This window comes from Phasianus colchicus, chromosome 2 (genome assembly GCF_987193195.1).
Source record: "Phasianus colchicus chromosome 2, bPhaCol1.hap1.1, whole genome shotgun sequence".
Taxonomy (NCBI): Eukaryota; Metazoa; Chordata; class Aves; order Galliformes; family Phasianidae; genus Phasianus; species Phasianus colchicus.
The window spans coordinates 98,659,340-98,677,622 of NC_143437.1; the positions used below are offsets into that span (position 1 = coordinate 98,659,340).

The 18,283-nt window shown below is 35.3% G+C and overlaps 1 protein-coding gene across 2 annotated transcripts in view; it reads right to left on the minus strand.

Annotated features, from left to right (window-relative positions):
• The window catches only part of NBAS (NBAS subunit of NRZ tethering complex), a 158,736-nt gene that overhangs the window by 48,761 nt on the left and 91,692 nt on the right, over positions 1 to 18,283 (minus strand). For both annotated transcript variants that reach the window (XM_031610992.2, XM_090136391.1), the window contains exons 43-46: positions 14,797 to 15,047; positions 13,814 to 14,148; positions 4,595 to 4,813; positions 4,150 to 4,352 (exon numbers count right to left, since the gene is read on the minus strand). In XM_031610992.2, the coding sequence (XP_031466852.2) occupies positions 4,150 to 4,352; positions 4,595 to 4,813; positions 13,814 to 14,148; positions 14,797 to 15,047 (1,008 nt within the window). The remainder of the gene's footprint in view (positions 1 to 4,149; positions 4,353 to 4,594; positions 4,814 to 13,813; positions 14,149 to 14,796; positions 15,048 to 18,283) is intronic.

Below are 18,283 nucleotides of genomic sequence, written 5' to 3' on the forward strand. Positions count from 1 at the left end.
AAAGAAAGGATGCATATTTTCAATCACAGAAGTAGTGCATTTCTGTTTCACTTTCATGTATATCGCAGATACAACCATAATTTTTCACATCCATATTGGCCTGTTTCATTTAAAATTACAGTACCTTCATTACATGCCTTGTCACCATCATTACAGGAAATCCAGGGAAACTCCAGTTCAGAGTTATGACCCTACAAGTATTACTTTGAATGTTAACTGCCAAAGAAGAAATTTGTCTCCTGCAAAACTATTATATAAAACAGTCCTGTATCAAAACTAAAAACTAAAAAAAAAAAAAAAAAAAAAAAAATCTGAAGAGTTTTCCCTTGAAATGTTACAATTATTAAAGAAAATTTATCTTCCTGGGCTCACAGGAAAGACTTCTTTTAATCACAGTTTTTTACCCATGAACTCTGAAATGAAAACGCTGCTTGAAATGCTGCAGTTAATGTGCTCTGATTTGCATTATGCTCTTGCTTTAAAGCTGGTATTTGAGCACAGAATAGAAATGTAACCAATTTCATTCACAGAAATTGCATCAATGCCAATAGGCTTAAGAGATTCTAGGACACAACCTTTCTTTTAAATGCTTGCTTTTTTTTTTTTGTTTTTTAGAGTGATGCTACCTTATAATATTATCTTACTGAATTTCATAAGAGGGAGGATATTACTTCAAAGATTTTCTATTCTCTGATGGATTTTTACTTCATGTTTCTTACCACTGGAGTAGTCAAACTTTCCACTGCTTGTTATGTGACTACTACCACCCTGTGACTTTCATCCTCTTGGCAAACAGACAGTAAATTAACCAGGGCATCTTGTTTTATAACATTTTGCTTGCATTTATAAAGGAGAAGACTGGTCAAAAAATTGCACATCACACACTAGTTGAAAAGTAGTGAATTTCGGAGTTTATCTGAGGTGTCAAACTAAGGCCCCTACCTCTCCTCCCCCAGCCTCCATGTTTTGTCCACAGAAGGGATGTACTTTCCAATCTTTAATGAAAAGTGCTTCTTAGGAGTCATTGTCTGCAGAACTGAATTTTTAACCACCTTTCAGACATTTCTGCTTTGCAATGTCTATATAAGGAAAATATAATTCAATTCACAGAAAAAGAAGTAGAAAGGAGAATTTTGAGAAGTTTGTCATAGACTGCATATTAATGAGACTCACTGAAGTTGAATTAAGCCATAAACTTTATATCCAGATGCATGCTAGGCACATCAGGACAGTGGTCATGTAAAGCCAAATTATTATTTATCAACTGGACAAACCCTGGCAAGATAGACAATATTACTGATGTTCCTATGTAATAGCTCTACCATCACTGAGGATGCTATGAATACCAAAACTGAGTGACTTCGGGAACACATTTTCTGACGAAGAAGACTGCAAATGCTTTGACAGGCTGACTTCTTTTTGTCTCTGGTATACACATAATTGCTGAGAAATAAATAGAGATGTAAATTATTTTTCATGCTAGACTTACATTATTCTGTTATGTCCACTCATACCATCCTAACCACATATAATTTTCCCTCATGACAAATAAACCAAATAAATTCCCTAAGTTTTATCCATCTAAACTGGTATAAAATGTGAAAGAGCAGTAATTTAACAGTAGAATACTTTCATGTGTGTTGCATGTATCTGTTTGGAACAGAAATACCTTAGAAGAGCGTTCTGGAAAAATATTAAAATGAGAAATATCTGTCCATTTATCATAAATTATATAAAGCAACTTTCTCCCCTACACTCCTATTCCTACTCCTTCCCCCAAAATAAAGTTTTTTGTTGGTTACATGAGGTCATTGATATAGTGGTCTTTCATATGGAATACTCAGCAAACCAAAGACCGAGGCAGGAAAAGACCCAGCCCCAACATCAAATCCAAGAGAGTGTCCCTGATGAATTAATTCAATCGAACTATAGAAAAAGAAAAAAGAGCCAAAGTGAGTATATTTATAATGCTCTGGGGGAGGAAGAGCTTCACTAACAAAAGGATTTTTAAGATCTCATTGATATTCTGTTAACAATGATCACAAAACATATTGAACTCTATTTTCCTTGGGAACACAAATTATGATAGGGGTACTGAGGTCAAATTGCAGAATTTAACCCCTGCTTATTTCCTTCAGAATTTCACATTTTAGCTTTAAAACAATAGGAACTGAACATATTTTTTTTTTAATTAAATTATGTCAGAGAGGCATGTGTCTGAACTGCTATCTCCTTGATAGGAAGAGGACAGGTTGCTCCTAATGGGCTACAAACATCCATGGACTTCAAAATCCACATCTTAAAACCTTGCTGAAGACTAAGAAAATCTTCACAGGCTTATTTAATCCTAACAGAATGTTTTCCATGTACACTCTCCTCCTGGATTGTCATTCAAGCCCCTGAAGCACATTCTCTATTATTTCACTGCTCTAATAAATATCTTCAGTTTTACTGCGGCAGGAAAAAGGTTGAACCTCAAAGGACATACTATAGTTCCACATTACTTGCCAAAAGAATTTTACAGTCACCATCACTATAAAAGCTGTCAATTTATTTATTTATTTATTTATTTTTACCACTTCCTAGGAGAAAGTATTCTGAATGGCAAGATCAGCTACAAATAAACACTAAATACAATGCATAAAATGTACGTTATCTCACTGAAGGGCTTTTCAATAAACTCGCTTTTCTTTCTCTCACCTGTGTTCACATTATGTCCACTCACACGTATTTTTAACAGCTCCACATTCTCAGAGACATAATATTCTCCCAAATGCCAATTAAATTAAAATTATTTTAACTTCAAACTTGTGAATGAAAGATATGTTCTTTCTGGGCTAGAAGACAGTAACTACAGACACCATCGCTAACTCAACAGGCACTACACTCTTCAATGAAAAAATCTTTCTTCTTTCCGCATACAAGACACAACAGGTACTTAAGGAAGCACACAATAACTACAGTAATTTAGTAAGACTCCTTTCAAGAGTTATATTTGTTATTTAGAAACAAGACTATAAATAATATATGCATGTAAAAGACCTATGTATTGAGATTAATGCAAATGCTAAGTGCACTATTAAGTGAGGCTAAGAAAACCAGCATCAGCTGATTTAATCTCCTCTTGCATCATCCATCACACAGAATTATTCAAGGACGTGTAAGTATAAAGTGCAGAAGCCAGTTATTTCACATTTTTCCCCATACTTTTCACATAAGAGATTATTCATTATGGTAGCATAAACAGAACAGTTTGGTTTGTGTAATGCAACTACAGAGGTAATGGAGCTGTGAATTCTAGAAAAAGATAAGGATGAAGAATCGCTTCCACCAGGGAACATTCCTATGATGGCACTATCAACAGCAAGAAACAGTAAGTGTCAGAAAGAGTTGGTCAAATAAACAGTTCCTCAAATCAAAATTTCTCTCCAAGAAGACAGCTCGTTGTATCATTTATTTTTAATCATTGTTACTTTTAATTACTGTAGGAAACGTAGAATAATCACAGTTGCAGTGTAACTTGGGGGTTGGATGTGACACAAGGGGAGACAGAAGAACAGCAAAAACTCCAGCTTTCTTTACAAGAACGAAAAACAAAGATGAAAAACTTACTTAGAAAGACTATGAATTCATAATTTTAAATTAACACATAAATCTGAAAAGCTTGAAAATGAGACAAAGAACCAAAAAACCAGCAAGTTACTCAAAAGATGGAAATCTACTTCATTTTGTAGAATTAACTGTTGTGGAAACAGCTGCTGTTAGGCTTCTACTACCTAAAAAACTGCATGAAAATGTACACACTATTTTCCTGTCTTGAAGAAGGAAGAAGAACATGAAATCATAAAATTGCCCAAAATTTCTGAAATGCATGCACACGTAATGGAATTGTAAACCTAAAGGTTTAAAACTTAAAAGCACTTTTCAGTGAGCAGAATGAGTTCTGTTGCTTGTTAGTTCAAATAACTCAGGTTTTCTAAACTCAGAATAACAGTCTCATCTGAACATGACATTATCCATGAGTGGAAAAATAAGAAGTCAATTCCTCTCATTATCTAGTCTTCTATAAAATCCACACATTCAAAGCAAATAAGCACTCAATTAAAACAAACAAAAGAAAAAAAAAAAAAACACTGACATTAGACTTACCTTAGCATACATATAATTTTTTTAATAGCACATTGAACAATATCTTTGGTAGAAAGACAAAGATCTCCAACAGCCACTTCTATCAGCTGCTGTATCATGTCCAGGGGCTGACCATCTATACACATGGTTACTGCTTGCTCATGGATTTGGTCTCTCTCTGACCTTGACAGATCATATAAATAACCATACTTCTGTAGTACATCCTGTGAGCAGATAAGTTTTGAACACGAATCAGTGCACTCCTTATTTACGGGTATGTGTCATCTTTACTTCTGCCAAGATAAAACATCTACCACAAAACAGAAAAGACTGGTAGAAATGAATTTTCAAACACCAAGCAAACAAAAACAACGCTGTAAAACACAAAAAATATGACAGTAGTTTGATGTGTATCACTACTGGTTATGGCAACACTCAAAACAAGTATCAGATTGGTAACCATTACCTGTTCGCTGTTTTTCAAATAAGTGATAAAACTATGAGTGAGTGTTTCCAGATGAGCAAGGGATTGCTGCAAGTGATTCAGAGTTTTTTCATATGCAACAGCTGGATTTTTAGCATCCTCCATCTCATTCTCACAATGCTTTTTTCTTGATTTCTCAGAAAGATGTTTGACTGCCTTAACAGCCTTCTTAGTCACTTCTATCCTGGCTTCAACAGGCAGCTGAAAGAGATTGCTCAGTATTTAATCATTATTATTCTTATGCATACACTACTATTTGTATTAAAACAATGCCTAGAGGTACACTATTCTACAGTTGTGCATTAAAAAAACTGAAATGTTTTAGGAGAAACAAATTTATTTAGTCATTTATTTTTTTAAAAAGATCAGTATTCCATTTACTTTCTTCTGCCGTCCTTTCTTTTATTCATCTTGAATATGGCTCACAATAGAACATATCAAAATTACTGAAGAAGTTTTCATAATTTTTGCAGATTGTTTTTGTTGTTGTTATTTTCTTAAAACGTTTTAACTTTGCATTAAGAGATGTCTGGGGACTTTTCTATAATACAAACTGAAAAACTCAAATACAAAAAATTAGTTTTGTTAGATCTAGATCATCATTTGAAATACATCTCTAAGACTATAGTCATAAAGAAAGACCACTTGGAGGTCTACTTCAGTAATTTATCTTGAGCCATGTATGACTTGTTTCAGAAAATGCTCAAGCAAAACTATTTCACAGGTGGGTTACCACCATATTATGCTACTACTGCAATGAAGATTATGCAGCTATCAAATTTTTGTCAGTCTCTCATAGAAGTACATTACAGTTCTACAAAATTTTAATAAAATGTAGGCTGCAACAGATTGGCTTTAAGAGAGATACAAACTCCTTTCAAATCTACATATTTAAAGTGCGACTTATACAGAATAACAATTTGCTGTTTTGAAAGACCTTTACAACCAGATGTATCTAGGCATTACAGCAAAAAAAAAAAAAAAAAAAATCTGCTTTTTCCATTAAACTTCTAGCAGAGATCATTTTCCAGATACATTCATGCAAACACTGAATGAAGTCTCCTCCTATGCTTCCATCTGGCATGATGGGATTATTCCAGTGCATCAGAATGGAACTGAGTACTTCAGAATAGAAGCCAGGCAACAATTACTGATTTCCAAGCTTCCAGAATCCAGGAGTACTTTGGGAGCAGATAAAGATGGAAACACTCTTTAAACAGACAGCATTGGCAGCAAACTCCTGTGTGCTTAACAGCAGCATCAGCTAGAAATCTAAAACAAAGCCTGAAATATTATTTTTAAAATCATTCATCATGTATAAATTGTTAAATTATAATTTCAAGTCCTGTTTTAAGATGCTTGTAATAAACTTTCTGACAGATGGAGACCTAGACCCACAGCATTAGATATTTAACATCAGTTATTTTAACTACTGGTTTACTAGACACATGCTAACGGTGTTAATTTCAAAGTAGATTTACACAAGAAACAGAAAACAAAGCTTGGATCTGTATGACCTATTGAATAGGAAAAAGGTGGATTTACCACAGAAAGAGGAAAACTAAGCTGTTATAATAAAAGCAGGGAAAAGGTGAAACTCTTCATATCATGTTACAATTTAATGACTGTGGATGGATTTATGTATCCATTTTGTAAACCTCATAAAAGATGAAAACAGCTATATTTTTCATTCTCTCCCCTTAACTGTATATTTTCTAATGTTCAAAATGCAATTAAGAGAGATGCAAAAAGGCAAACAATTTAAGTATTCCATCTAACTGTTATATCCTAGAGAACTATGTGAATATTCTGCATGCATAAAGTCATGATGCTATCAGCATACATAGAATAGAGCATTAAAAACAAGAATGGTATTCCAAGACTATTTTAATTTTGCATTCTTATTTGCATACTACTAAAATGCAGCACTACTAACATAACTTCTCTATGATTATTTTATTCCCAAACATAAATGGCTATCCTCCATATTTCTAGTCAGTTCAGTAATGAGATTTGGTGTCATATTCAATGAAAAAAATAGCTTAGGGGCTACTTCCATCTTTGTTCGAATGTGAAGTATTCTTTTTCCTAAAAGGTTTTAAAGTTCAAAAGGATCTTTAATTCTATAGGCTTCAATACGTGGTTAAAAAAAAAAAAAAAAACAACCTAAAAATCAGTTTTCTTTCATATTCAAATAAAGGAACGTCACACAATTTCAGCACAACAGATTTCACTCCTTAGGATAAAAATCCATCCTAGAAGCCAATTACCTTCAGAATATTTAAGTACTCCATTACAAGTAACATTTATTTGCTTATGAACTTTCTGATCCTGTCACTCTTACTGACAGCGATTAGCATTCAGCTTTGTGATGACAGAAAGTTTCATTTTTAATGAAAACCTGAGATCCCCAGCATCACTATCACAGACTGCATGTCTGGGCCCTCTGGGTTTGTGTGGCCCAACACCAACAGGGACACAAGCAAAAATATCCATAGAAGGTTTCTCAGGACTAGGTCCAGGCAGATTTTGAAGATCTTCGAGGAGGAGACTCTACAGACTCTCTGGGCAACCAACAAATACACACTGCCTGATGCTCAAAGTAAACCATTTGGTTTGGCTCCTGTCTCTGCCATCAAATTCCATCTTCATGTACTTCAACGACCAAATGCCATCTAAGCATATCTCAACAGGACATAGTAGAAGGAAAATTAAGTTACATTAACTACAAAATAATGAAAGATGGTTCCCAATTGTTACAGGTGGGAGGAGACAACTGGAATAGCAAAGGCAAAAACACTTGTGAATGAAGACAAAGATAGTTTAAAACATGAAGGAGTGAGAAACGGTGGGAATCACTCACCACCTCCCATAAACAGAACAGTGCCAAGAAAAATCTTTGATTGCTTTTGGAATACACCCCAACACTCCCATTTGTTACTGCTGAGCATGACATTATTTGGTAAAGAATTCCCTTGGCCATATTTAGTCAGCTGTCCTTTCTACCTTTTTGCCTACATCTAACTTATTAACCTGGAGAAGGAGAGAAAGTCTTGATGCTGTGAAAGTCAAAACATTGGTGTATAATCAACTTTGGTTTAGCCACAAATCAGCAGGTGCAGTACTTTGTAGAAAATAATAAACAAAAAATCCATGGCACATAAGCTATCATGAAGAAAATTAACTCCACCCATAGTACAATTAACCTGAAGAACAGTGTAGAAGTTCTAACAAATGTAAGGAATCAGTTGAAGGAAAGACACTACTACTACTAAGTGTGCTTCCTCTTGAAGCAGACTTACTAGAATATAGTAATGGTAAGGTACATTGAAGTATCGATGTATTGATGTCAGAAAAAGAGGTACTATTAATACATATGAAGAAAGATGTCATACAAGACAAACTGATTGAACTGGAGCATAGTGATAAAAAGTGATAAAAAGATGACAAGTAATTCAAAATCTGACATGTGAATGCAGCTGTGCTTTGTCGGAATGCTATTAACACGTCTTGTAAATCTTCAAGTGAAGTTATACTCCTTTTCCTTAAAACAATGTAAAATGCTAAGAAGTCAATCAGCCAGCCAAAAGGTACTGAATATTACAAAGAACTTCTTTAAAGCTGAGCTTTTTCTATAACTAATTAAAATGGCATTTAAAGTCATTCAAACTGAAAGAGAAAACGATGCAGTAGTGAGTTGTCCACTGTTCATCCATTTGGCATTTAGTCAAAATGTGCATATCATATTCCTACAACAAAAATTGTCAAAAAGGCATTACAAATTCAAAAGAAATAAGGGTCAGCCTTTCAAATAAAGCCACTGCACTGCTTGTGAAGTCCTTCCTTTGTATCAGAAGTTACACAAGGGAAAAAAAAGGAATGGAGTAGTAAACAGAAAAAAAAAAAAGCCATAGGTCAAACAAATGTGGGAGACTGTGGAGGCTGTGAAGTAAAAGTTCAATTCTCTCTCTATGGATGACCTAATTGATTTACCACTGCTTTCTGTTCTCTTTTCCAATCTTAAGCTCTAATCTTTTCTTCCTATCTAACATACTACAGCCATCCCCATTTGCAATATTATCCTCAATAACAAAAATATGGTGACATAAAAGCTAATTGATTTCAGTTGTGGTTTTGTGGTTGGTTTTCAGGCATGTTTCAATGAACTTCTGAATAATGACATACAAGCTGAAACAGATGGTTCTCTGAAGATCTCTCTCAGATCATCTAGCACAACCAAAAAAAATGTCTGCAACAATAGAATTTAAAAATATATTTTAAAATATATTAAATACTTCAGGTCACAAAGGAAGCCATGAAGACAAAGTTGCTATGATCACAGCTGTAATGCGAAGTCAGCATTATTTAAAATAAAGGAGAGTTACTAGAAGAAAAAAATCAAAATGCATTCAAAAATATAAGTGTTAATGCCACTGAACATTTGGAGTATTAAAAAATGGGAAATCTCATATACAGAATATCTAAAAGGTGGTAAATATCACAGTAAAGAACCACCATAAAGAACCACCAATGTTGGAAAGGACCTCCAAGTTCATCAAGTCCAACTGTCCATCTACCATCTATATTTTCCATTACACCATGTCCCTCAGTACAACATCTAAACGTTTCTTGAACACCTCCAGGGATGATGAATCCATCACCTCCCTGGGCAGCCCATTCCAACACGTGACTACTCTCAAAGAACAAATTTTCCCTAATATCCCACCTGAACCTTCCCCGGTATAACATGAGGCTATTCCCTCTAGTTCTATCACTAATTACACGGGAGAAAAGGCCAAACCCCACCTCACCACAACCTCCTTTCGAGTAGCTGTAAGAAAGTGATAAAGTCTCCCCAAAGCCTCCTCCTCTCCAGACTAAACAACCCCAGCTCCCTCAGCCACTCCCCATGAAGTCTGTGCTCCAGATCCCTCACCAGCTTTGCTGCCCTTCTCCGTACACGCTCCAAGGCCTCAATGTCCTTATTGTAGCGGGGGGCCCAAAACTGAGCGCTGTACTCAAGGCACACCCTCACCAGAGCTGTGTACAGATGGATGATGTAGACCTGGTGTAGGGAACCTGCTCTGGCAGGGGGGTTGGACTCTATGATCTCTGGAGATCCCTTCCAACCCCTATGATTCTGTGATGATCACTTCCCTGCTCCTACAGCAACACTATTTCTGATACAAGCCAGGATGCCACTGACCCTCTTGGCCACCTGGGCATTCTGCTGGCTCACATTTAGTCAAATGTTGACCAGCACTCCCAGATCCATTTTCTCCCACACAGTCTTCCAGTTACTATGCCTGAAGAGTTGAGTGGGATTGTTGCGGCCAAAACACAGGACCCAGCAGTTGGTCTTGTTGAACTTAATACCATTGGCCTCAGCCCAGCAATTAAGGCTGTTCAGATCCCTCTGAAGGGCATTCCTACCCCCAGGCAAATTTACACTTCCTCCCAGCATGGTATCATCTGCAAACACACTGAGGGTGCACTCAACACCCTCATTCAAGTCATCAATAAAGACATTGAACAGGACAGGCTCCATTACTGACTCCTGGGAAACATCATTCACGACTTGTGGACAGCTCCATTTAATGCCATTCATAACCACAATATCTTCCAAATGCAAGTAGACTATGTTGATGAAAGGATCAATGTTTCAGTCCTTCAATGTGTGAAAGAGTACTGACTAAGAGTTAAAAACTTCACTTCTTTCATTTATCATCCATCTAGCTTTCATATGGATCATTGATCATTCCGTTTTGCCCAACTGAAGGCAGATGCTGATATGCTAAACCCACAGAAGAGTTGTAAAAATAATTAAAGATATAGAAAAAAAACAAAAAGATCAGAAAAGTCCCCAAATTCAGTGCATCAAAGACAAGTTGAAGAGGCCCCTGCAGAATGTGTGGAAACAAAACTTATCTCTTCAGTACAGATTATCTCTTCAGTACAGCAGAAAAAGAAGTCTATAAGCTGGAATTTCAAAATTAAATAAACAGTCTAGCAAAAGAAGCATTTAAAAAAATAAATAAATAAACAAACAGAATAACTAGCTACTAGAACAATGAAGTATTACAGTAGTTTCACAAGTCACTCTTAATCTCCCCCTAGAAAACATGGACGGTATCCTATAGACATGTCGGCATAAAAAATAAAGCAAAAAAATGTTTGGGAAGTTGTCTGATCTGTCTTCTACAGAATATCCAGTACATTAACAGCATTACTTTGAGCTTAATGATTTACCAGATTCCCACCATGATACATCTCTGTCTACAAGTTTCCACCACCCAGTCACCCCTTAATTTGAATCTTTAAGACTGGGGAACTGAATCTCATCTTCCAAGTGGTATCTGATTTCTGTTGACCACAAGAAATATGGAAGAACACATCTGAGCTCTTACATGAGCACACAGTCACCTAAAAACTCATCATACTTCAAATCACTAGATGCAAAAGGACAAATAACATAGTTATATAAAAGGCTATTGGCAAGTATAGAAAGCCCATTCATTTTTCCAATTGAGATTTTCCTCTCAATTTCTTTGCCAGCTGAACACTGCTCATTCATCTTCCTTTAAACTCATTTTCCACTGGCCCAACTAATCTAAAAAGTTATCCTTCTACCTTTCAGATGCCCATTTATTAGTAGCACAGAAGAAGCAACAATGAAAGTAGTTGCTATGGCATCTTCACATACAAAAAATGCAAATGACTTCTACACAGGATCATAAGAAAAGTTCTGCAATAAATCAAACCTATGGCTGCTCTTCTTTCCCAACCCATACTCCACGCTGTAGTAATTGTGATATTATACACAAATGTCTCTTATTACAACATAAATTTTTAAAAATTAATACAGAAGAGCAAGTAGAAGGTAAAGGTGAGAAAAGAGACCCATTGTCAAAACCCCAGCAAGTTCCTGTCTTTCTCACTAACAATTACAAATTGCAGAAGTCAGCATTAAATCCCTACGCTTTAATTACCCTTTGTTTCTACATTCTGTCCTATCAAGTGACACACAAGTAGAAGAGGCTCCCAATTGCTTTGATAGTCTGTTACCTGCCTCTCCTTACTTCTGCTAATATACTAAAACAGTGAGGGATATTCTGGTATCAGTTTCCTAAATTCCCACTGAGTTAAAATACCAATGATACCGTGGAAGTTCAACTTACATAGCCTTCCATGCAGCCTTATCACACCATAGTAACTGTCCTATCCTACCTACTTGGCCTTCCTTCCATAACTCCTCATCACTTCAGAATTTCTTGATTGTTCCTTGATTAATTCATGTGTAAGCATCAAGTTTTTTGCAGACCTTTACCTATGTTAAATATGAGTATCTCTACGAAAATACAGAAATGTACAGAAATGTTACAGGAACTAAAGTTCTAAGTAAAAGTTACAGCATTAAGCTGAAAAATACTTCATACATAATAGTTATAGGAAATGATATCTGATAAATACCATCTCAGGAACTGTTATGATAATTTTTCGTTGCACACTTTCCATTTGAAAATTATTAACTGGATTCTAAGACAAGAATAGTTGCAAGCTGGTTAAACAGCTGTTTTATTCTCAAACCCAGTGCACAGTAGATGCTAAATCAGCTGATCTGATCAATTGCTTCAAACAATTCTTAAGTTAGTTTTATGACTTCGGGCTTCAGCCCAAAAGCTTTTTGCTAATTTCTGCTTACAGAGCAACCACAATAACCTTCAAAGAGCCATCAGCAGTTCCTTCTCTTTACACCTACTCATCTTAAGAGAGTATAGAAACTATGTTAGAATCCTAAACAGAAACAAACAAAACATTTCAAAATACGTACACAGGGGATGTTACCCCCTACATCATTCACCTGAAATAAATGAGAAATAGCTTCTGAAATGCTCAAGGCACAATAACAGAAAGAGTTTCAAGTAATTACTAGCAGCAGACATACATGAAGACAACACTTCCTTCTCACTTGAATACAGTCATCCCCTGGCCACCTCAGTGCAGGGTCATGTCTAGCACTGAGACCTCACCACGACTACAAATATCTCCCAATAGGCATGAAACTCTCTTCCAATCATGAAATAAACCTGGTTGGAAGAGACACACAAGAATCATTATGTCCAACTGAGAGCACTATTCAAACATTTCTTGAACTGCTGCAGCATCGTGCCATAACCACTGCCTGGGCAGCCTGCTCCAGGGTCCAAGCACCCTCTGATGTAGAGCCCTTCCCTAACCTACACCTGCCCCTCGCCTGATGCAGCTCCATGTTGTTCTCTCAGGCCGTGTTGTTGTCACCGGAGACATGATTCAATGAATAACAAAAAGTTTTCACTTTTCCGGCACTCTTTTAAGTTACACCACTTGTAGTATTTCTATTCTAGTACAGCAGGAACACTAAAACAATATCCAGAGAGAAAAAAAAATGACACCTCTTGGGAAAACATGAATAAACAGCTCTGTAAAATGAGCATGATGCAGAATAGAGAAGATTAAAAAAAAAAAACTCCATTTTCCCACTCCAGATTAAGTTAGTGAAGACAGTATCTCAAGCTTTTAAGGAAATACCTAAGAAATCTCTTATCACTCTTTTGTGCTTTGCAGTAAAGACATATGACAAAGCATAGGTAAAATTTTATGTTAGAAATACCTTTATAACCAAGTTTCACTGGGCAAAAGTAAAATGCAGATCTGATAGCTTATGCTACAGACATGAGAGTACATTCTTTCAATGCTAGGCTTTCAGCCAGATGGAAATTACGACACAGTTTATCATTTAAATTATTACAGCGCCTGGAAACCATATGCAGTGGCCCAGAACACTTCTCTGTGGAGCATCTTATTCAGTATGCAAAAGACTGGTAGTAAATAGAAGCTTGCAGCACAATGAATTTTAGGATTAGCACAAGTAAAATAAACACATGAGAAGAATATCTTGTTCTCTTCTGAAACAGAATACTGGTACTTTAAGGTTCCATGAAAATCTCTCTTATCCCCAGAGCCAGCTCCTCTACCCAATTATTTTTCTTTGTATACTGACAGAAGTATAAAGAGAAAGATGTACAGGAATGTATATACTCATGAAATTATTTTTAAGAACTGTAAAATTAAAAATACCAAATTTTGCTATGAATTTCTCCCTCACAGAACATTAACTGAGCTTCACCTGAAGTTAGGAATTCTTCAAATAGATCCACTTACCTTTGTGACAGCTTTTGAAGAAAAGGTAATTTCATCAATGAAAGTGATGATATCATCTGGATCAAGTCTATCAAAGTACTTTGAACACACATCATATGCACGTAGCAATTCATCCATGGTTTCTGGTGTTTTTTTAATGAGATGGTGATCGCCATTCCAAAAAAGATTTTGTAACCAGACAGCATAAAGAGAGCTTGGTGACAGCATACTGCCATCTTTTTTAGGGATTTTGGGAGCCAGTTTGGAAATAGATAAAATATTTTGACTTGTAAGTATGGGCTCCAACGTTTCCAAAGGGTTTTCATTTTCATCCATTAGTTTTTTGTAATTAAGACCTATTGGCAAAGAGAAAAAGGCAAATGAAATAGAAATTATTCAAAACTACATCTTCACATTTCTGTGTAAAACTAGAAAAACTCACTCCTCTTTCATTTACAATCATGCATACAGACTAGGGAGGAAAAAGGAAAGGAATAAAGTAAGGGGATAAATAATGGGTTTTTGCAAAAGCAGAAGGTAACATCAAAGCAAAAGCATAAAACAAAATTACCCTCTTTACAAAACTGCTTAAAGTTTTTGACATACTATATAACATTGACTTTTGAAGATAATATTCTCAAAATTGCTTAAGACAGTTCACATGCAACTTTTAGGCTTATGCTTCAGGATGTCTGTATTTCTATTTTAAAAATTCACTATAAATTATTGCTAATAATTTTGACATGCATCACTGATACAATATTTTTAATTTTTGTTTCCTTGCTATGATAATCAAAATTTCTTGTAATACAAAGAAAAGGATCTTGTAATAGGCTGCTATAAGGCATAACGCTTACTTAATAAATTACTTACATGCATTTGATATGCTCATTGACAAAAAATTGCCTGACAAGTATAAATTCAATAAGTGTATTAATGTCAGCATAACAGAATAGTAAGTACAGCTAGAAAAACAAACAAAAAATAGGCAGCAGCTCTCATACCTGGTGCAACTGCTTTGAACTTTTTCAGGAGTCTGATGTGAGTTTCAGGCTTCACAGTGTGCTTCACAACTTCTGAACAACCACAATTTTCCAGGAGTGTGAAATAATAAAGCAACCGCTGGTGATCTCTACCTTCAATACTTGGGTAAACATATTTCACCATGTGTTCGTATAAGGTTTCGGGACTTGATTTCAAAGTCTCAAAAAGACCAAGACTTTGTGCTCTTTCTTCTATTTCCAGTGTGGACAACCTGCATTTAGACAGAATTCTGCTTTAAAGGTTTGGACATGTCATGAATGTGTCCTCAGCTGAACACTCACGAAGACAGTACACTTACTTGTTTACACAACAAAGTTGGTAAATTTCAACTTTTCAAGAGATTTTGGAAGTGTAAATACTTATTCTTAAAGGTTTTGATAGTTTCAATTCTTCATAAATAAAAGTTAAGGAGATCTTCAATTTCCCGAATATGTTATCTGCTTACTTGGACATGTAGATTATGGGAGATGCATACTGAAATGGAATTTTAAAAAAGCATTGCAAATCCCTAATTATACCTATATGTAAAAGTAGATGTACATTCAGTAGATGCATATAGGAAGCTCTTAAAAATGACAGATTAACCAACATGGCACCTGTAGCTGAAAGATGCTAGCGAATCTTAAGCTCGATCAGTTCTCCCAACCTGGTACCCTGTATTTTCTGCAGAAGATGAGAATTTGTGCATGCTTTGAGAGAGATTATCATTGAAAATTGGTTCTTGCCCTATTTGACACTGTCACTCATGCTTAGAGTATTTAATTTGACAGTTTTATTGCAGTGACTTTCAAATTGTCATCCATGGAAAGTTATGAAAATGCCAGCAAATCTCAGGTTGACCTCAGCCAGTCTTACATTTTCTCCTCAACTAGGATAAAAATGGATGTATATCAATGAAGTCTCATCTTGAATTTATACATCTAACATCAGAAAGGTAACTGAAATCTAAGGAAAGAAGTCACTTATTGATGACTATCACCTTGACTCTCTCCTGCATCCAGCCACGGACCATATTAGGTAGTATGTTTCAGTATGAGATTGAATATCTTTTATAACCACATTTCAGAGTCAGTACCTTTAGAATTAATTACATTAGAATTCTGACTTAATTTTTTTTCCTCAGTATGTATGCCATATTTAACACACATTTCTGTTTGACATTCAAGGAAAACATGTCTAAGCTTCACTCCTAAAAATGAGTTTCATACAACAAATACTACATATGCAACCTCACTCAGTTTAAAAAGAGTATCTGATTTCTAAAGGAGAATTTTTTTTTCCTTTTTTTATGTCTAGAACTTAGCTCACAGTTAGGCTACCAAGCTTGTAAGCATCAATTTAAATCTCTAAATTCTTACTGTTTAAATGTTACAGTTCTAGCATATTAAGGAAAAATGGACAATGTTAATGTAAATGAAGTGCTGTTCACACTTAATAACAGACACTCGGAACAGATTTATTTCAGGACAGTGACCCATATAAGATTTTCTCTCCATATCCAAAAATCAAACTATAGGCTGAATGAATATTAAGCTTTAATTGGCAGAGTGTTGTTGTACAGTTTTGTTTCTTTTGCATTATTTGTTGGGGGAGAGGGAGAAGAAGGGTTCATTACACCATTCTGAAAGATTCTGGAATAGAATTCACAAAGACAAATATAAAATTTCCAGTTGACGAAATCATAAAGGGTATTTTAAGTGTTTGGAAATCAAATTTGACCAGATCCTTCCAAAGACACAATTACTAGTTTTCATTGAATTATATATATTTTTTCAAATTCAAAGCACAACAGAAGAACATGTTCATTTGTCATCAACTAATCAAATAAATAGTTAATACAAATGATTTAGGTCCTTCATTTGAGTTTGTCTATAAAGGCTGGCTTATAGCAACACTGCATATTTGGTTAAAGAGATTATGTCTTAGAATAGACTTCATTTCATAATGAATGCATAATGAGTCATACATTATTAATGCCATAATCCCAAGGCTAAAATATACTGTAATGGCCATATGCTGTCAATCAACTTTAAAACAAGATTATGATACAACAAAACATACTCAGCAGTGTATTATGCTATTATGTATCAATTTTCAAGATTTCGAATTTCATTAGGGAAATAGTTGTTACTTTGTACTTCAGTGATTTCCAAATTCCATGAATATTAACAGAAGACAGAACAAAAAGTGCTGAAAAACTGGTGAAAACACCTTTGGTACTTTAGTCTTAGATAAATCAACTGGTTCTTTCACATTCACCCCAATATTGCCAAATTTACACCCTGACTCTCCATTTAGTTTAAAATACTAAATCATGAAGCAGCATCAAAATTCTGACAATACAACTTGTCTGTTTTCTAGAGGAAGCAAAGAAAATCCCAGAACGGTATTTCAACTTCTCAGAGCTTGTACCAAAATCTACCAAGCTCTGGTTTTTTTTTGTTATTATTGTTGTTTTGTTTGTTTTTTATGCCTCATATTCTATAAAACATTCTAATGCCTTTTAATTAATAGTTAATGTTAAGAGAGACAAATAATACTGTAAGCTAGTGCTGCTGTCACAGTTTAAAATTTGAAACCAACTAATTTCATTATGTCTGTCAGAACAATAGGTAACAGCTGCTATATTGCACAGGGGGCTCTACATCACTGTCATCCAAACGCACTGTTTCAGGTCTTTCACTGAGCAGGTTTATTTCCCTTTGAATATGCTAAAGTACTTGTGTGACTGACAAGATACCAAAGTCTGAAAAGAAAAAAAAAAAAAGACATGAACTAAATGTAGAATGAAAAAGAGAAGCATCTCACTGATATCAATGCCAGGTATGGCTGGCTGCAGGCTTGTAGTCTAGAAAAACGGCCAAGAAAATGTAGAAAATCATTTCCATTTAAAAGAAGAGGGAAAAAGGAACTTGGACACATGTAAAACATGACTGAGAGGCCAAAATCTATTTTGCTTGTGATTGTTTAGGAGAGTTCAACAAATATAGAAGGAGCTTATATTTATGACGGAGATCAATTTTTTTATGGTCTGATAGCGATAAGACAAGGGGATATGGCTTTAAATTAAAAGAGGGGAGATTCAGACTAGATGTTAGAAGGGAATGTTTCTCTCAGAGAGTGGTGAGGCACTAGAACAGAAGCTGTGGATACCCCAACCCTGGAGATTTTCAAGGCAAGGCAGTATATGACCCTAGGCGGCCTGATCTAGCAATTTGGCAACTCTGCCCACCGCAGGGGGATTGGAATAGATTATATTTAAGGCCCCTTCCAACCCAAGCCATTCTGTGATTCTGTAAAAGAAATGTTCTGAGGTATGATATTTTAAAGAAACATTTTCCGAGGAACTGTAAAAACATAATATACTTTGCTATCACAGACTTGATACTCAAAAGAACAATAAAAAGCTCATAGTTTCATTTATAACACATTTTTATGGCAGATTAC